This window comes from Lepeophtheirus salmonis, chromosome 1 (assembly GCF_016086655.4).
Source record: "Lepeophtheirus salmonis chromosome 1, UVic_Lsal_1.4, whole genome shotgun sequence".
Taxonomy (NCBI): domain Eukaryota; kingdom Metazoa; phylum Arthropoda; class Copepoda; order Siphonostomatoida; family Caligidae; genus Lepeophtheirus; species Lepeophtheirus salmonis.
In genome coordinates, this window is record NC_052131.2 from 37,763,254 (window position 1) to 37,784,317 (window position 21,064).

General features: G+C 31.0%; 1 protein-coding gene across 2 annotated transcripts; it reads left to right on the forward strand.

Annotated features, from left to right (window-relative positions):
* Positions 1-729: 729 nt before the first annotated feature.
* LOC121118432 (uncharacterized) lies at positions 730-18,257 on the forward strand. 2 transcript variants are annotated; one of them, XM_040713024.2, is made up of 10 exons: positions 730-1,030; positions 2,861-2,958; positions 13,984-14,096; positions 14,161-14,286; positions 14,343-14,504; positions 15,928-16,243; positions 16,305-16,449; positions 16,514-16,704; positions 16,761-16,961; positions 17,782-18,257. In XM_040713024.2, the coding sequence occupies exons 1-10, from the start codon at positions 967-969 to the stop codon at positions 18,028-18,030; spliced, it is 1,665 nt and encodes a 554-aa protein (XP_040568958.1). In that variant the 5' UTR covers positions 730-966; the 3' UTR covers positions 18,031-18,257. The 2 variants fall into 2 exon arrangements, with proteins under 2 accessions (XP_040568958.1, XP_040568962.1); XM_040713028.2 differs by having other exon boundaries at positions 16,761-16,949.
* Positions 18,258-21,064: the final 2,807 nt, after the last annotated feature.

A 21,064-nucleotide genomic window follows, 5' to 3' on the forward strand; every position in this document is an offset into this window, starting at 1 on the left:
GACAAGGTGCTGAGTCTATTGAATGATCTGGATTTGGACACAAGTTACATTTGATACCTCCCAATTAGAAATCTCCATCTCGTGGACAAAAATCATCGTCATGTAGCAAGGTCGTTTCTCCTCTGTAAATTCAATCTTCTTTATGTCTGGAGCAGCTGTCGTGATGATGCTCAAAACATTATTAAAGTTTCTGCTAAAAAAATGAAAAATAAATGCCATCAGGCAGTTAAATCATAAGAATATTGCTTGCCTACGGAGTCGCCGATTTGCTTTTAACTCCTGTATTTCTATTATATTCGGATTTGGCTGTATGTTTAAACTGTCAAATGAATTGATAGCTTCCGATAAATTTCACTCATTTTTTTTTTCCAATGAATAAAATACGATTAAAAGATAAAAGGCAAATTTCTAAGCGAGTTTTCATTAATTTCAAATGAGGTCTTTGTATTTCGTATGAGTGATCAATTACTCTTATAGGTAATACATTAAAATAAACTGTAGGCTTAAGATGGAGGGGTTATTTATAGCCTTGAAAATGGGGTGAGTGAAGAATTCAACCCCCATACGTCCACAAAAACATACCCATATGCACCTTGACTAATACAATTCCAAGTAACAGAGCTATTTTTACGCAATGTTTTAATACAACACTCTGAAGTTTTCAATCTCCTTTCTAAATACGTTTTGAAGTATGATATGAAGGGAAAAGCGGGATAAAGTGTAGCTTGTAGTCGTAGTTGGGTCTTACTGAAGTCTTGAGGTAAAGAGGGCAAGCCCGGAGAGTCAATCCTAAGTAAATAAAAAAAAAAAAAGGAAATGAAAAGCAACAATTGAAAATGAATAATAAATCCGTCAGAAAAAAATTGTGTTTGAGTTTTATGAAGCTAGTGTTTGACTATAAAGAGCTTATTTATTAACAAACCAATCTACTACCTAAGTCAAAAAATAAAATTACAAAAGAACTTCATGGAGGATGAACAGAGCGTGGTCGTTCATGCATATGATCTGAATAAAACTGAAATCGGTGAAGGTATAACATTACAAAAATCATTAGTTTTATTTTGTTATAAAAATGTGAGTGGGTTTTCGTAGAAAATGTACGGATTTCATTAATTAATGAAGTATTGGACGATCAGATAATTTAATTTTTCTGCCAGTGGTAAAAATCAACTATTATAGAGTATAGATTTGTGTTATTTTGTCAATCAAAACATTTACGTAATATTTACTCCGTGCTACATGTTGTGTTGTGGACAGTTTTTCTTTTTTTGATGAGTTGATCCCAGTGACATTGCTTCATTTTGTGGATCTATGTACACATAATTTTGACCGAGATTTCAATACTGTTAAAATGTACTCTGCATTACACTAAAGGAGTGCATTAATCATATTGCACAATCCCATATATAATGTAATTGTAACAACTAATTTAATGACTGTCAAAATATTGATGATGGTAAGGCATACAACAATATGATGATGACCCATGGTCAAATTTACAAATTTTTAAAGGATTGTTATTTTACAAAGTAAGTAGTGGCCAAAACTTTTCTCCCCCGCCTATATACATATTATATAATCAATAATCATATTATTAGACAAGAACTGAACGACAAAAACATGTCTTTGAGTAGGATTCAGCATTCCTGACATGACAAAGCTGTGAAATTTATATTTGTACAGGAGAATGATCCTATAAAGTTTTGAAGTTTATTTAACTACAAAAAGATAACATACAATAATTTTTCATAGGAAGTTCAGGCTTTGTTCCATTGCAAAATGTGTATACAATTAATACGTACATACTACATAAAGAGGCCGTTTGATTCTTCTATTGGAAATAGGGAATACCCAAAATGCGCATTACCTGATGACGTTATTTTCATCTCATTTCTATGACGTTGAACATTTTGTTTTGTTTTTCTTCTTGAATGAAACAATATATACACATTTTGGCGTTTTTAAACGGTCTCAAATTATATTTAAAATTTATTCAAATCTTGATGAGACAAAGTTTACAAATAAACTTTGAAGATTTAAGTAAACAAAAGAAAATATACAAAGGCTATGTCTGTAAAATGACCAACTTTGACCTTGAAGGCTTTGGTCAACTCCATTAGTTTGCAGATGCCTCAAACAGTATATTATGTCCCAAGATCTTAAAATGGCCAATAAATGGTCCCTGCTAGTTTTTGGAAACTTTACAGGCTTTCATTTCAACTATTCAGTTATTAAAAAATCCATAGGGGTAGACCAAAAGTGGAGTTTCAAATTTACATTAGGGGCGGATAAGAGTTTGAAACTGTGTATACAAAAGTATATTCCATACCTCAAATTTAAGTTTTTCACTTAAAAATAATACCCAAAACTCGAGTTTTGATAACATTTTTTTTACAAAAGTGAGCTTGTGCTATAACTTAATATTTGTTTCTAACTATTTTTGTACTAAATATTGGCTACAACTTCAAAGAATCCAAAATTTAAACCAATAAATTCTTGTGCTGGAAATGTCTGAGTGCTATACTCCAGCTGAGATTGCGAATGACCTAAGGATTCTAAGTCTTGAGGGTTCAGGGAGACCTTTTGTTCCTGCTTACCTTAAGATCTGATTACAAAGTGTCCAACGGATTTTGTTTCAAAAGTATTTCGATTCATTTTTACATAGAGATCGTTCTTTTAATGGAGTATGAGATTAAAAAATATTTGTAATTACATCAACTGATACGCGAATCTTTATATTAGTGACGATATTTGTCATTGTAAATCAAAATACCACATTGCATATTGTTTCATGACTGTAGGTGTATTCATTTTAAGGCTGTCATTCGACAATGAAATAATTGTGACTTTATCTTTTTAGAGACATCCTCACTTCCAGATGGCATTTGGTTCACGTCCATTGTCGTTTACAATAAAGAGTTTTACTTTAACAACAAGGGGATTGAAAGCTGCCCTCCGGTAAGTTTCAGTAAAACATCTTATTTGTAAATACATATATGTTACTTTTCCATGGTCCATTGATCCATAATTACTAGCTCTAATATAAAACACTGGCTTTTGTCCAAAAGAGTATATATATATTATAGGGACATATATTTTTTATTTACTTGTCATATTACATCATTATAAGTTAGATAACTCAAGATGTATTTATGTGTCTGTGTGTGTATGTACTTGCTATAAGTTGTCAACCAAAATGTGTTACTTTGTCTAAGATATAGGAAGGACGTTCCCTCTCTAGCGTCATATACCGAGTGGTCTATTAAAATTTGAACACTTTGAACTTTAAGCCTTAATAAGATTTAATTTCTTTAAAAACAATATAATTTCAACAAAATTAATACTTTAAATAGTTTTGTGTCCGAGCTCTGTTAATCATTAATGAAGCCATCCTTAGCGGCAATTATGGCTTTAATGGGGTGGCAGAATGTATGGCACCAGCTGCAGATGTAGTCCTCTGTCATGGCGTCATAGTGCTGGATGACAGTGGCTTTGAGGGCCTTGTTGTTTGGATGACAGTCGCTATAGGTCTTCCCCTTAATATACACCCAAAGGTGTAGTCGAAGGGTTTATTTCATTGCTGCTGTCAAAAGTGGTCTCTCCAACATTACAAGGCTCTTTCCGCCCACTTTTTTTATAACTCCCTGGAAAGTCTGGTGTTAAACCCCGAGATCTCTTACATTTTAGGGGGTTGACCTGGGTTTTGTTCGTTAACTCCTCCGGGTCCAGTTTGATCTTTTTGACAGACACCTTCTTCCTTCGGACTTGGTAATGACGTAGACGGTGTTCTTGGAGACGCCCAATTGCTTGGAGTGCGCAAATGGAAATTCGTCAACCACGTTCAAGTATCATTTTCTCGACTTGTATCTAAGCTAGAGAGCTTAGGTTGCTTTGTTTTGTAGTTAATTGCTTAACCTTTATACATATCGAAATATGAATTAATTTCAACCACTCATTAATTATTGAATAAGTAAGTAAGTACTCAGATTTCAATAGACCACCTTGTGCACATTAAGATCTTTATTTCAATAGAAAAAAGTAAGACCTCATCAATTGTTGATACTAAGTATACTTATTATAAAATCTGTACAGTTCACGTTATCGGTCATTGAAAAATGTTACCAAAATGAATCCACCTTTTACAATAGATCATTTTGACAAATATTATTGTAAATCATGGACAAAATTGGGCAGGAGTGGACCATAGGGGAGTTTAAGTTAGGCCAAAAGATTGATCATTTGTCATGTTTATATTGTATAAATAATAATATGTAAATTTATAAAAAATGTCACACCCCCCTGTAGTAATTTTAAACTCCATCTATGAAGTGAAAAGTTTTTCCAAATTATATGCAACTATATCATTTCATTCTTCAAACTGCACAACTATGATAATAGAGACACTCAGTGGTGGTCCTAACCCTTTTTTGTGGGAATCAAGTCCCATCTCCCCCTCCCCCCAAGAAAAAATAGTTTCGGAATCCCCATAAAAATTTTATATAAAAATTGTACAAGCTGCAATTTTGTACAAGTTCTACAATTCATATTTTTAACAACTTTAGAGATCAAGGGTTTCTTTTTTATTTTCCTTTTTTTTTTTCCATCAAATGATGGAAAATGTACTCTTGTACTTCTATTTCATATAGGTAATCAAATGCAGGTTCGGAGCAAATGACTTCAATGCTTCTCCATCAAAACCGGCAAAAGGAATTTCCCTTTCTATTTGACTGTTACCTAAAAGGATGTAAGCAAATATACACTTTTTGAAAGATAAACACACATATATTTTTTAAAAGAAGGAAAATGAATTTATGATTGGTTATATAAAGTTAAAATTTACGAGACATAAATATTTATTCGAGAGCCATCAATCAAAAGTACGTGTGTTTTTAAATGATGGATTGAGGGATGACGTAAGACGTCCAATGCTCAATTTTTGCAGTGTCTTGGATGAAGAATCATGTTTAAAAAACAATTTTAATTGAACTGATGTTTGTTTCAAACAATTGTTGTCACGATATCAATATTTTAAAACCGGTTTCGGTACAAATATTTGTAGCGGGATAAAATAGATATTTGCCTATACTTTTTCGACAATGTTTAATGTTGTTAAGGGAAATAACATACACTAACATAGGCATTTAACTTACGTCATTATACATTTAATAACGTCACATATTTTTTGAACGACTCATGATTCAAATGTATGGAACACTACAAACGTGATTATTTTTAAATTTTTACTCTCAAGTAAATGTGTGGAATCGGCAGTAGTGAGCCAATTCCAATAACCAATTCTTTAAAAAAGGCCGATTCTGATGCATCGCTACAACCCTATAGTTTAATGGTTCTAGGTAATTAATCTGGTGGAGCAAAAGCTCCAATTACGCAAACTTTGTTATGAAAAACATCATTTTTGATAAGTAGTTTGTACAATTATAAATCTATAACATTTATTATAATTGTAATTTTATAACAACATCACGTGGTATTTTAACCCACTCTTCAATTTGAGAGTAATATTTAAATGCCCCAAAAATTGTGATTGAGGCAAAAGTGATGGACTTTATTGCATATTTACAAAATAAACTGTATAATTTTGAGTTAGTGAGGTAACGTTGTGACCTATAAAATCAATCTGATCGAGATACAAAGGTAAAGTTGGAACGATTATAAAAAAAAAATAGAAAATGTTAAATATATTATAGAGCAAAATCAACACTGCCAAATTTACTGGGGTAAATCTCAAGTAACAGAATCCATTATAGTACCTGCTCAAATGCCCTAGTAACTCCATATACCAAACAAAACTATTTCAAATATATATTTATAATTGTTCCGATGATCTAAACAAACTCTTGACTCAGTTGTAAATATTTGATGGACGTTAAAAAAAAATAGTTGTTAGCTCAGAAAATAGCTAATTATATGTTTAAAAATAAAACATTTGACATTTGAGCACAAGGGGATATTTTTTTTATTTTCTTTTTGCAATGATAAAAAAAAATATTCCTCGTGATAATTTCCTTTAATGATCTTATAAGAAAAAATATATATAGATATTAACACTTATCAGTGATAATATTTAAGCCAAGGATGACAACAATGCAGTGAGTAGGTGGAATGCACAATGTGTTATGCAACATTTCATAGAGGAGGTGAAGGTTCTTTTAATTGTTATATGAAACATACTTTAGGTTCATGATATGCCCATAAATGTGTTTGAAGAGAAAGTAAATTATCTTTATATCCACATAAATCCCCTATAGATAAGTGACATGAAAAGGTTTATTTGTTGGTAGTTGAATATTCTGGGTATTGCCAAGTTATCTTTGAACTTATGAGACGGACTTAATGTAGGTCAGATAATTAATTTGTCATTGATGTTAGAAGATTGATACTACAAATACATTCCAGTCCATGTGAGCACATCATTTGCATCTATGCAAGTGCGTTTGCTGGATAATATATATATTTAAATTTATTAGACAAATAATCCTAACTTTAATATATTTTAAATTTCAAAAATCCATAGCTATTCACAAAAAAAAATATTTTTTTAGAAAAATTATTCAAAATTTTCTTTATTTGGGCGGGAGCTACAGCCCCTCCAGTCTATCCCCTTTGGATTTCCCTGCTATGGTGTAGACTAAACAGGCAGTAACAGTACAGATTGTGGACCCAAAACTTGAAGTAGCAGTACTTAATTACGAAAAACCTGATTCTTAGGGAATCAAGAAAAGAAAACTCAAACCCAATCTGAGATATGTTTAAATACTTTATTTTTTATTGACTACCTGACATCCTGGCCGTAAAAATTACCAAACTTCAGGCGACCAACTGTCCTCTTTTACAAGGATAATTCCTCTATTTACACCCTGTACGGACAGGGACGTCGGAGCTTAGAGTGAGTAGGGTTGCTGAATGACAAATTCCATTTTTACTTTTATTACTTATTCAAAAAAAAACACCCACAGGACTTACGATATATAAACTCAATTAAATCTACCGAGTGATCCATTAAAATCTGAATAGTTTCAATTGTAAACTTCAACAAGTTATTAAATAATTAACAATAGAATTTCAACAAAATTAATACTTTTAATAGATGTGTGTCTGATCTACCGTAACCATTAATGTAGCTAATATTTTTGGATCACAGACATTGCAGGCCTTACTCTCGACATGCAAACAATAGGTATATTGACGGGGTTCGCACCAGCCTGTAGAGGGCCAAAAGTATCCAAAAAGTGTTCAAAATACCTCAAAAGACTCATTCAATAGAGTCTTACAACGGAGGAGATGGGTTTATTACAAATCTGGTGTCAAAAGAAGCCTCTCCACCTTCACAAGGCTCTTTCTACCCACTATTTTTTAGCTCCCTAGATAATCTGATGTGAAGCTTGCAGATCTTCCACATGGGTCATAATGGGCTTGAGAGGATTGGCCTGGGCTGTTTTCTTTAACTCCCCAAGATCTTGTTTGGCCATTTTGACAGATTGTGATCCTAGAGTCGTCCAACTGCTTCGAGTGCATGAATAGAAATTCGTAGATGACGTTCAACTGTAATTTTCTCGACTAGAGAGGTCAAGTTTGTATTGCTGAGTAACTAATTGTTTATCCTTTCATATATTGAAATATAAATTAATTTCAATCACTCATTCTTAATTAATTATTGAATTAGTAAGTGTTTGGATTTCAATTAATCACACGGTAATCCAACGGCCACCTGTTTTTAATTTGTAACTGCCATTATTTTGTTAATTAAGTGTCCTTCTTTTGGAAAAAATACTTAAAGTAAACCTACCAAATAGCTACATGTCTTTATTCTCTCGTTCTTTTCGAAGCAAATGTTGTGATATTCAATAACGACTGTTATCTTATTTTCTCTTATGAATGAATATACTCCATTTTATATTGAATAGGAGCATTCGGCTTTAAAAAAAAAAGGGAAAACTAATATATACATGTTTTTCTTTGCAATTTTTGTACATATCTTTATATTTCACATCTCATGAAGACTCACGTTAAAATCTTAATCCATAAATTCTATAAAAAGATCAATGTAATTCACAAATATTCCCCTTTGTAACAAAATCCAATTATAATTATTTCTAAAGAAAATATATGTTAGGTCTATTTACTTGAAATAAGAAAAAAACATTCATTTGTTTTTGTTTGTTTGGACTATAAATCAAGATCAAATGTTTGTTGAGAGTTTAAGATAGAAAAAAAAAGTAGCTCACCATTAAAAATGTAGACAATGAAAGTGAATGATTTATGAAAGTTGAGAATATAGTTTGCATAAATAACAAATAATATATAGTTTTCCCTTCAAAAATTTATACACTTCCATATATTATCTGAACATTCGAACAATCGAAAGTAAAAGTGTATAAAAGTAAGACTAATTTTTTCAAAATGATATACATCTACATAATATATTGATAAAAAAATGCAATAACATATAAAAACAGATTTGATTCCTTCAAATTTTATTAGTACAGCTCTTTTGACATATTAAAATCTCTCATTAAATCGTAATAATATATGTATTATTGACGAGTGCTACTAAATTGGGACTAAATATATATATGCAGTAACTAATATAATTATTATAATTCATAATGCAACTATAATGTTTTACATGATTAGTGATGCAAATCGTTAGCATTTGGAGCATATTAAAAAAAAACGAAACCGAAATCACGCCGGAGTAGTAAATGTTGAGATTACTAATTTCTTCAACGTAGACAAGTCTTTTGTCTGTAGAAGAAACTGGAAGTGTCTAGGGGTGATTACAAATGAACAGCAAAAGTTATAATCCTAAAATGAAGTCAGACCACCCGAGGGATCAGGATTTCATTGTAAATTAGCAAAAAAAAAATTGATAATGAACAATGATAATTCATTGGCAAAGATCAAAAATGTTCCAACATATTTATACAGAAGTGTGTAGCAGATGATTTGTGATACAAATACATAAATGGTGGGAAGAGCTCAACTTCTAAAGGAAAATACATAGGTTAATCTGGTTATCATAATTTATTTGTTTTAGTTTGTTGCATCCAGTATTTGGCCTCTAAGCTCACTAGACCTCAATCATAAAGACTTCTTTGACTGAGGCACAGTGGAGCTACACACCTACACATACTTTTGCAAAACGAAATCTAAGATGATGTCTAAGAGAAATTCTGCCAAAGATCATCTAGACCTTCTCCTGTTTCCAAGGTAAAATCGATGCCTTTATTGATGCAAAACTTAACTATATTAAATCATACTATGGCAATGATTTTTATTAATATTTTATAATATATGTATCTATAAGAGCTTAGGAAAAGAAAAGGCACTGTTCATTTTTGCTAACTCAAAAAAAAGTGTGGGCTAAAAAATGCAAAACGATTAACAAAACTGAATATGATAAAAATAGTTTAAGATATGCATCTACAAATAGAGGTTTTGTAACTTAGTATTCCATAAAGTTGCGATACATTTTATATTCCTCTTAGAATATTTAAAATGAAAAATTATTATGAAATAATACAGGATATTTGAGACAATTACAATTGATCCATTTGAATTGTATAAATTTTCTTTGTTATATTGAAAGAAAATTAATAGTTTTTTCCAATTTTTTTCAAGATATTGAATAACAATTGTTTTTCAGGGTTAAATTTTTTTTTTTTTTAAGTTTCTTTTGATAATACTTTTTATTGTTTTTGTTTTAACTTACACCATTTGAGTTATTGATTATTTCGAATCAGTTGATGAAATTTATACACATTCAAAAGTCACTCGTTGAAGATACATTTGAGGTATTGTAACACCCAGAACAAAGAAGACTGATGCAACAAAGGATGTTATTTACACGTTAAAGCAAAAATGTTTGTTGTCTTTGGAGGCTCTGAGTAAACTTGTGATATTAAATTACTCTGATCTATAAAATAAATTAAATTATATTTTAATCTCCTTGAATACAATGAAAGTTAATATTAAATAGAGTGGACAAATTTTTCAGAAAAAGGACCTAATTAAATACATTCTAATTTTTGAAGAGCTACATTCAGAAAACAACATTTTATAGTAATATAATTCCTAATATAGAAAAATGAAATTATTATATTATAAAGTATATGATTTGATAACCTCAAATAATCAACCAGTTATATATTTTTGTGTCGTCCCCATTTTTTAAGCTTCTTATACACTATTATTAATTCGAACATGAAATTATTGAACTTTGTATTATTTGGAACAGTTTACTACCCTTAAGTACAGATAAATAGTATCTTTAAGAAGAATGATCTACTTACCATTTAATTTTAGGTAAGTTTTTTTATACTTTTAGAGAAATATTTAAAAGATATGCTAAAAAGTCATTTATGTTAATATATTTTTTTAACTATTTAATTGTAGAACTGAATCACAGTAATTACGCTTCATAAAAACTTTTGCCAGACCAAATGACGCCCATTTCTCTTATAAAAGATTAGGATAGTGTAAGTTTCTCCATTTAATATGCATGTATGGACCAATAGATAATTAATTTCGTTACCTTTGTTGTATCACGCAACCTTCCCTCCAAAAAGATACTGAAAAAAGGCTTTTATCATCCGGTATAGCCAAATAAATCAACCATCTTCCTGAGCTACCATCCCCCCCCCCAGCCTCCCCTCATGGCCACCCTTTGAATATCGTTGTCTTATGTAAACTTATTTTTCGGCGCCCCTGCTGGAGCTTGGGGAACTATGCACTCCTCATATAAGGTAGTTAGGGCCCTGTTTGTATTTAATATCATTTGCTGGACCCGGATTTACTAGTTACACCACATGTTTTAAGTGCCTTTACCAAACCGAACCAAGACCAAAGACCAGAACCGAGACTAATAAAGCTGAACTGAGACTGAGACCAATAGAACTTCTGAATCTGAGCCGGGCACATCCTTGATAGTATGCCATGTTCTTAGAAATAAATTGTGTGTATAGTACACGTATAATAATAGGGAGATGTGGAACCTTTAAAGAGTCTTATTCAAATGTAATTAGTGGAAAAACTACTTACTTGTCAGAATCTCTTAAGAGATTCTGACAATAGAAGACAACCTACTCTGATAAAAAATAATCCTTTATTTTCTTATTTCAAATTCAATAAAAATCTTATTTTGGTACGTTATGTTAAAATTGACAAGAATGAATTAAATCAGCTCCAAATAGTTCAGGGAATAGCAAAAGTGATGTAACTATTCTCGTTCTGCATTAAGTACGAGTATACATTATATTCGTTAATATAAAATTATTTGATGATATAAGATATTTGTTCATATTATAAAAAATTAAATGTAATCAAGTTATAAATACCAAAATATCATCTTTTGTTACCAAGGGAATGACTACGTCATAAATAGAAATCAATATTTTTTTCAATATTATTATTTCAAAATAATTACTACGATTTCAGTACAAAAATAAATATGAAAAAATTACAATCTTAAATATATATTGTAATTTATTCAATTGAAATGAATTTAAACAGACCTGCATTCAGGTCTACGTTTTTTTAGTCCTGATGCTCTAAACAGGGGCATTTTTAGGGGTTGTGACCTTTTCGAATAACATACTGCATAGAACTTGTAAATTTTACATATATAAATAAAAAACAATTGTACATAGACCCAAGAAGTAGAAAAAAAGAAAGTTCGTTTTAAGTTTATTAAAAATTACTGAAGAGGACTTGGCCTATTCTTATCCAAAACCAACTAAATGAAAATAATCTATTCTAAGAAAAGACGTCAGTCCATGAATAATGTTATAAATAAATTTATGTTATTCGAAAGGTCATTTTATTTTCTAAAACAAAGAAAAAAAAAATTAAATTAAATGTAAAATAAGGATTTTTTTTTTGGCGGGAGGCCACACACTCTCTAAAACTATCCCCCCTGACTCCGAGTCCACATACTCCAATTACCAACTTGAGTCAGGACTGAGATAATACAGCTCTGAGTGAATGAAATATCAACGCCAAATATATACTCCAAAAAATTGATATTTAATTTAGCTTACAACCAATTTAAAATACCACAAATATGTCATTACTTACTCCTTGGTCGTCCCAGACAATAATTAAAAAGAGGAGATGTAGTACATCCATAATTATTTTCGAAATTGAAACTTGTGATATTTATGACAACTATTAAAATCTGGACGAGTTTAAATTTATCACAAAATATCTCTGTGAAAATACTGAAATACTAAGACATATTTTTCTGATAACAAGTCAAGTACGACTTCAATTGGTTCTGAATCAAAACCAAGTTCGAACTTACACAATTCAAAGTCTCATACGAGTTCGATTTCAAATCCGTACACGTTTTACAGCATACAATTTTTGACCATTTCTAAAATAAGTAGACAGTATTGATAGTGCAGTGAATATGTGAAAAAAATGTTCGAAAGAAATATATTGACCTCTGTCTGTAGCATAAAGTTGTTGTTTTTTTTGTTTTTTTTAAATTCTTAGTCATGATGAATATAAGACCTTTATATTAAGAAAAGGAACTTGCAATTTAAACACCTTGTAACTTATGCTCATAGGAATATCAAAAGCAATGAATACTTAAAATATCATTTTTTATCATTAATATTTACATAACTTAAGTAACCTACATAGGTAATATATCTTTCTTTAATTTGATACTCTGAAATCTTAGAAGCAATAGCGGTAGTCTTTTTCTCTTTCAAATCTACTAAATTGAACAATAGATGTCTCAGCAATCATTTTATTTCTATCTCTCTCTCTCTCTTTGTATATATAACATAAGTTTCACTATCCTCATCATTCACAACATGTGTTCCTTACGTGGATGGGTTGTACGTAAGTGTAGGTGGCTCTCACAAAGAAAGAGAGAGAGCAATGAGTAAAGAAATAAAATAGAAAGCACCTAGCGCTTGCCAACTTTGTGTATCGAAACAGCACATCAAGTTCAAAAAACATACACAAACTCTATTAGAAAGTTTGATAAGCACATAGGTCACACATTGGATATTTGTCTAAAATTAAAGTTCTAATTAGCCGGTACTCGCAGTTCTTTAAATTAAGGTAAGTTCTTCTACTAATCAATTTTTATAATTATGGACTAATGAACAATTATATTTGACTCAGCAGAATATTTAAATTTAAATTATCATCACACTCTTCAACTATTTATAATATTTATCTTATTAACCTTGGAGAAGACTGGCAAATTTCACTTATATTGACTTTTTTTTTAAAAAGAACATATTTGAAATTAATAGATATCCATTATTATCTGGATACATATTGATTCAACAGAAAAAGAACCTTGATTGAATTTTAAGAAAATAAAAACAATGTACATCCATCCCAGTAATTTAATTCATAAAACTAATTTTGCCACTATATGGTCTTTCAAATAAAATCTATAAATTTGTAATGATTTTGTTGAGCGATGCACTTTACTACATGAAGTCTAATTTATATCACTCCCAAGGGCTTATATTAAAGGATTTTTTTATATAGATATAGACAATAATTATTCGTCAAAGAGTGCATATGTAATTGTATAGATATAGGTTTTGTATTGAAGGATCACATTAAATATTCAAACTCCATTTGTACTAAAGTTGTTTTGGAGGAAAAATTGGGCTAACATTAGAAATGGTCTTTCATTCTATTTAAAGAAATGAAATCATTACTTAATGTTATTGTCATTTGGGCTTATAGTGCTAACAAAGAAAAACATAAAAGTAGTAATATAGAAAATAATTGCATTAATTATGCTTGTTTAATAATACTATCCTACAGATATGTGCCTGAATATGCATTGAAACATAAAATAAAACATTAAGACACATATTTTTCAAATTACTCATTTGAAATTAGAGCAAAAAAAAAGAAAAAGATGTAAAAAAAGTCAAGTATAAATTACGTATAATCTACAACGATTCTGTCTTTCTTATTTTGTAGGGCCAAACAAATCTAGGATCCAAAGTCACAAAAAAAGAAAACATTGGATCAACAGAGATCCCTTACGCCATATTCTTTGAATATATATTAGTTCTAGCGGACACAAAATACAAGTAATTATATACTACTATCTTATATTATTTTATTTTTTTATTTGCCGTATATATATTGTTATAGTTCTGGAACATTCTGTTTGCAAGAAAGAGATTCACACTGTTTTACGAATGATATATGTCAGTTCCTATGCTCAGAACAGCTCCCTAAATACGCTCTGCACTTTCCTGAGGAGAACACGAATAGAGAGTGAGTTACATATTTATAATTAGGATTTAGGGAGAATTCATATTTTGTATTTCTAGACTAATCGAAGAAATAATTAACTCCATTGCATTCAAGAGTGGGACACTTGGGATTTCATACGCTAAGAAATCATATTTAAATAATTCCTTTGAATTCATTCGAACTCAACGTGAGCCAAGTCCGGATTTATTGGAAATCGAGCGACAGATTGAAGAGTTAAAGTAAGATATAGATTATTTTATTTATGGATGCACCTGAATTACCCTATTATTTATTAATTTTTTAGTTAATATTTAATACACTTTTAAAAAAATCCCAGTAAACGACAATAATACTTTTAACTTTAAAAAGTATAATTAACAACACTGTCTTGGTCTTGTCTGAAGAAGTGAATACATATAGTAGGAAAAAATATGACCTTTCGGTGTGTTGCAAAAATAACGTGGTCATCTTGACCATTCGGAGATAAATACGAGATGTAAAACGTCTTAGTAGCAAAGTTGCTAAGACGTTTTATTAGATTAACTCCAATTAGCCGTGAGTGAAAGGAAATAACACACAAATCTCACTCCGTATGATCAAAGATATCGGAAGAAATGACAACAATGTCGATTCTCAATTTCACTCCAAGTTCAAACAAGAACTTACACGTTTTACTCCCAAGCCATTTGTCAGTATTACTCTCCATTTTTTGTAAGCTTACGCACTTTATAACTAAATCTTTCTCAATCACTGACTCATTAAAATCTGTAGAATATAATTTCCAAAAAAATATATAATATTAATTGCCTGAGCTCTCTGAGTCAATAATCTAGCCACCTCTACTAGCGGTAATGATGGCTTCCAGGCGGCGGCAGAAGCCCTGAAAACTACTGCTAGCTGACAGTGGCTTTGAGGGCCCCGGTGGTTGGATGACGGACACTGCAGGACCTGTCCTCGACTCGGAGGAGATGGTTTTTTATTTATTGCTGATGTCAAAAGTGGCTTTTTCACCCTCACAAGGCTCTTTTTTATAGCTTTCTGGAGAGTCTAGAGTAAAACACCGAGATGTCTTGCATGGGACCTCATGGACTTGAGAGAACTGGCCTGGGTTATTTTCTTTAACTCCATGAGGGTTCATGCAAGATATATCGGAGTTTCACACCAGTTTTGCCTTTTTGACAGAGCCTTTATTCCTTGCCAGCATTTTGGACTTGCTGACGGCGTAGGCGGTGATCCTGGAGACACCCAACTGCTTGGAGATCGCAAATGGAAATTTGTCAATCACATTCACGTCTCATTTTCTCTACTTGTGCTTAAGATAGAGAGCTTAGATTTGTTTTGTTTTGTAACTTATTTCTTAGGCTTTGATGTATCGAAATTTGAATTAATTTCAAGTACTATTTTTCCATTAGTTATTAAAATTAGTAAGTGTTGAGATTTCAATGGACCACCCGGTACATGTCACTGGACATTATCCCATTTCTTAACATATTGTTTACGATTATCCTTCAAGTAAAAGTCCTAAGCGAGTAGTAGTTGTGTAACAACCTTCAATTGTTATTTTTATTAGGTGCTTTTGCCGATTACTGATTAATATTAGTTTATAGGGTACATCATTAGTTTCATTTATGTAGAATAAGATATAATTTTTCTTTTAAATAGATTATTGCAAACTCAACGACTCAGTTCCTCAAGAGATGAGTCACCAGAAATCATTCCATCAATAAGAACAAAAAATAAAGTTCTTAAGCAACGCTCCAAAAAAACCAAACGTGTAGCCTTTAAGGAAAAAGTCGAAATCATCCTTGATAAAATATATCCAGAAGAATATACACAGTCCAATACCAACAAAGAAGAAACAATTGAAATAATGGCTGATGAACGAATTGAAGAGACGTTTCCTCAAGAGGAAGCTGAGGATGTTCCTAAGAAGCCAACCAAACCTCGCGAACCAGTAATTACCTTTAGAGAATTTAATGTAGGCTAACATAGATAATTAGTCATTCATGTACATCAACTAATTTATTGATATATTGTAGCATGTTGAAGATTTTGAGGACTTAGTTCGTACAATCGTTACCCTTTTATCAGCTGAAGAGCAAGATCGTTTGCGAGAAATGGAAGATTGGATAATAAAGAACGAAGGAACATGGGTTTTGGCCGAGGGTTTCAACGCATTTTTAGGTACTATTGACATGAATGATAATATTTACGTCTTTGACAACTGTTTATATATTCTTAATTTTAGGTCGAGTCTTACATGATAAAAATCTTCCAAGTGATGGACGTGTAGCTTTGCTCAGACTCATGGCATATGGAGCTTCTCAAGATGATATCGTCCTTTTACTTCACATGGATCGCAAGGATCATTTGGTAATGAATTACGCCCAAGAATTCGATCGTCTTCCCATAAAAGAACAAGAGACTATTGCCTTAATGGTATTAATATATACTTATATTCAATATTCAAATATTCAAACGTCATTACTTTTTAGTTTGCAAACCTCTTTGAAACAAACTCTGCATCAGAATGGTTATTATACATTTCCGAATGGGATTTAGGAAGTCAAGCCCTTTCTAATATTCGTGTAACTACTAAAGTAGCTGTCAATGCTCTTTTGGGTGATACTCCAGCCCTTCAAAACTATGGTGCTGCCATAATGCATAACCTTGGAACCAAGGAGGTAAAAGCTGTGGTGTGTATCAAAATTTGATTTTTTTTTTCTAAAGACTAAGATATTTGCTTGCTCAAGGGGTAACAACCTTCAATACCCTATGGAATAATCAAATATTATTTGAGTGCAAAGAAACCATACACGCCATTTCTATTAGACTATACATTTTATACTATAAATAGAGATGTGAAAATTGTTAAAATCCTCGTGAGTGTTAATTTAAAAAAGAAAAATATGTTGGCAACCTGCAAGATACTATTTATCTTATTAATGATTCTTAATGCTATAAACCATGTCGCAAAAAAATGTTGTAAACTGTAGTAAATTTATGATCTCCCTTAAATCTATTACCCTACGCAAGATGGCGCTTTTAGAATGCTACAGATGGTGTTACAACATCATCTGTAACTCGCAACGTATGCAACTATTTCTTTCATTCGCCGAATTCGCCTAGCTAATTTATATTAAACATAGAAGTTGTACCTATGGTTGGTTATAGGCTAATGTTAATTTATACTCAACTCACCGAGTGTACAGAAAAGTGTCGTATATATCACTATATTTCGACAAATATTTATAAAATAGTTTCTGCTTTTTAGCTCTGGTTATTACTTCCTATTTAAACAATTCAAAAGTATTATCCAGTAAGGAGTACTATAGTTTAGTTAGTAATCCCTCAACTCATGATTAGCAACATATACTTTTTATTAAACTTACAAGATTTTGACAATTCTTACATATCTAACTGATATATATGTATCCAAAATATTATGACATTAAGTGATTATAAAACCTTGTCTCAATATACCAAATTATAAAAGTACTTAAATTTTTCTACCAGGTATTCGATGACGTTTGCTCAGAGCTAGCTATGGCCATTTTACAATACTTTAATGGTAGTCCATCTGAGGAAAACATTTTCCGCTGTATGAAGGGTCTTTCCAAATTTTGTGCCATTGCACACAGAGAAGTACCTCAACTAGTAAAAATGATTGGACCTGAGCCTTCAAAATTCAACGGAATGTCTGCAAGGATTGATGAATTAATATCACAAATCAACGTCCGTCTTGCCTCCGTTCCATCCTTTTAACATCAATGAACCTTCATCATATTTAAAGAGCATATTTTTATAACCAATCTCGTTAGTTTATTCATTCATATTATCTACATTTATTGAGGAACTTGTTATTTTGATGTGACTTGTGAGGAGCAGCACACAAATGATCCTCTCGTTAAGTTATGCACAAATCGTAATTGTTTATACATAATAATATAATTAAAACGATAAATGAAAATATATTATGAAAAGAAAAGAAACAACTTTCATATGCTTAAGTTTTTTAACAAAACAATTGACTCCTTTGGTATTAACATAACAACAATCTTGAACATCCAAATTTATCATTTTACTTCATATACAGGGTGGAGACTTTAAATCTGCAAAAAGTTTAGACCTCAATATTTTGGCAATTGAGAGATCTATGTTTATAAAAGTGTAATACAATTTGACTAAAAAAACTATATTAGAAAAAACTACATAATACGAACGCTGTCATTATTGCGTGCATCTGTTCCAAGCGCACACTCAAGGACATAAAATGGTGATGTAGTTTTGAAAAAAAATCTAAATATTATTTTTTTTTTTTAAATAAACTTTCCAAAATCCATAGTTATAAACAAAAAATTAAATTTTTTGGAAAGAAATTTCAAAATAAATTGGTTTTTATCTCAAAATTTTCATTTTTTTTTTTTTTTAAATTAAATAATTACTCTGTACATTCATTTCATACATCTATACACTCCAAAGAAACACATATCAACTTCATCACAAAATAGTATTAATAAATCAATACAACAATAGTGACTATCATTTGTTATTAATTGTTCAAACAAACAAACAAAAAATAAGCTTCGGTTATAACAAAATATTCAAATATTACATTTTTTTGGAAAAAAAATTCAAAAATCCACAACTATTTACAAATGGTTAATTTTTTTCGAGATAAATCATTCTGACTTACTTTTGTGTTGAGGGCCAACGAATTTGAGTCATTGTGCGTTTATTTTGAGAGTGTAAAATATCTTTATTGATGCATTTTCATAGTTTCATATCCAAGGTCAACAAACATTTTGTTATTGTTGGCCATCAATGATTATTCTGGATATAGCTTTATACTGTAAATGGAAAAACAGTTTAAGTCATTTTTTTTTTTCTTATTTAAGATTATTTTGAATATTATATTTAATACTTTGTTATACTTGACTCCTGATTACGAATTACTGTGAGCTGTGAAAAAAATCCTGTGCGCAATCATTGATAATGAAATAATTAATAATTGTGTCATGCTAGATAAAATTTTATTTTATATTCTCAAAATATAAAGCTTAAATTCCATAGTATTCCTTAGTTACTAAAAGGATCCTGATATTACCCACAATCCCTTAATTTAAAAATTGTACAAAAAAAGTACAACCGTAATAATAGCATATAACTTTATTTTTTCAACAGGCTCCTTCGATAACTTCCTCTTGATGTACCCAAAAATACTAAAGTCCCCCTCGAATCGAAATTTAATCGTAAGTCTTTGCTTCTTTCGTGTCAAAGTTGAGTTGCAAACATTAATTCCAAGTCCTTTCCTCTCATACTTCAATATTTACTATCTGGAAACTTAAAAAAACATTTTGTGAGATTGTTCTACAGGACAATTTTCTGGTTATCGAGAAATCGTACTCTTTTCCTCTTTTGCTGGTTTTACTTCAAAAGGCTTCTTCCAACTTCAATGTAAAAGGTCTGACAAATAAATTGGTTTCTTATCTAAATTTTCTTACGAACACTTGTGCACTTTTTATATAAGGGGCTTGTTTTTGGGAATTTTTTGAAGAAAAAATCCAAAAATTAGACAAAATTTGAAAAATTAAAATTTTCTGAAAAGAAATTGAAAAATTAATTTTTTTGGAAAAAAATTTCAATACCCTACAGTACTTCTTCAAAAATTTCAAAAATCCAAAGTTATTCTCAAAAAATTTAATTTTTTCCAAAATTTCAAAATCCAGGGCTCCTTACAAGAAATTGCAATCCTTAAGAAAAAAAATTCTAAAATTAAAATTTGAAATATTAAATTTTTGGGAGAATGTTTAATTTTGACTCAAAACGGAGCTCCGTGCCATCGCATCTCTAAGAGCCAGGCTTCATGAGATACAACTTTCCAGACTTTTGGCACCTCAACATGTGGCTTCTTGAGATACAAACCCCTTGAACTACTCTATCTAGGTGCATCTGGTGAAGAGGGTGTTTACTTTTTCTCACAGAAGTACCCTCCTTTCATCAAGGAGCGGCCGAAGCTCAAGTCTGACTATACTTATATTCAAGGTCTTCAAGTGATTTAGGCCTCGTATTGAGAAAGTAATTGGAGATGAGCCCTTACATAATGAATAAATGTTGTTCCAAGCACTATTTTCAGATGGTTTTGTCAAATAACTGTAGTCACAAAGTCTTTTGTTTAAATTTTACTCTTGAGAAATTGAAAATAACAAAATGTGTATCACTAATTAAAATGAACCCTTTATTATTTAAGTGTTTGAGAGTAATTGAGTCCCAAATTATCAGTTATAAGAGCCAACTCGTACGTTGACACGTTGATTTATATTGGGATGACATAGATAGGGCGAAGGTAATTAACTTTACTTATGAATACATATAGTATATACTTCAAAAAATATATCCTCGATAAATAACTTGGTACCCATACGGTCTTACAAAATGGCGACGTAAAGCTTGCAGTAACTAAGAGATTCCTCTCTAAGACGCCCCAAATTGGATAGCTCAGAGGTTTGAGGTCAGAGCTGAAGGAGGGACACATAGGGGCAGTCCAGAGGTCAGCTATATTGTTTTGGTTGTATCGGGTTGTAATGGACTTCTTGATGTGTTAGGCATTCGGGATGGAGATACGAATGGTCTAGCGTTATTGCTCTGACAACAGCGTAAAGTAGATTGCACACACGTTGCCCTTTTTTGTTTCTCCGATATTTTTACACTTAGAGATATGAAATAAAACAAGTTTAATTATTTAGCTGCAGTTTAAAATAAAGGCTATCAAATCGTAATTAAATACAAGTGTTAGTTT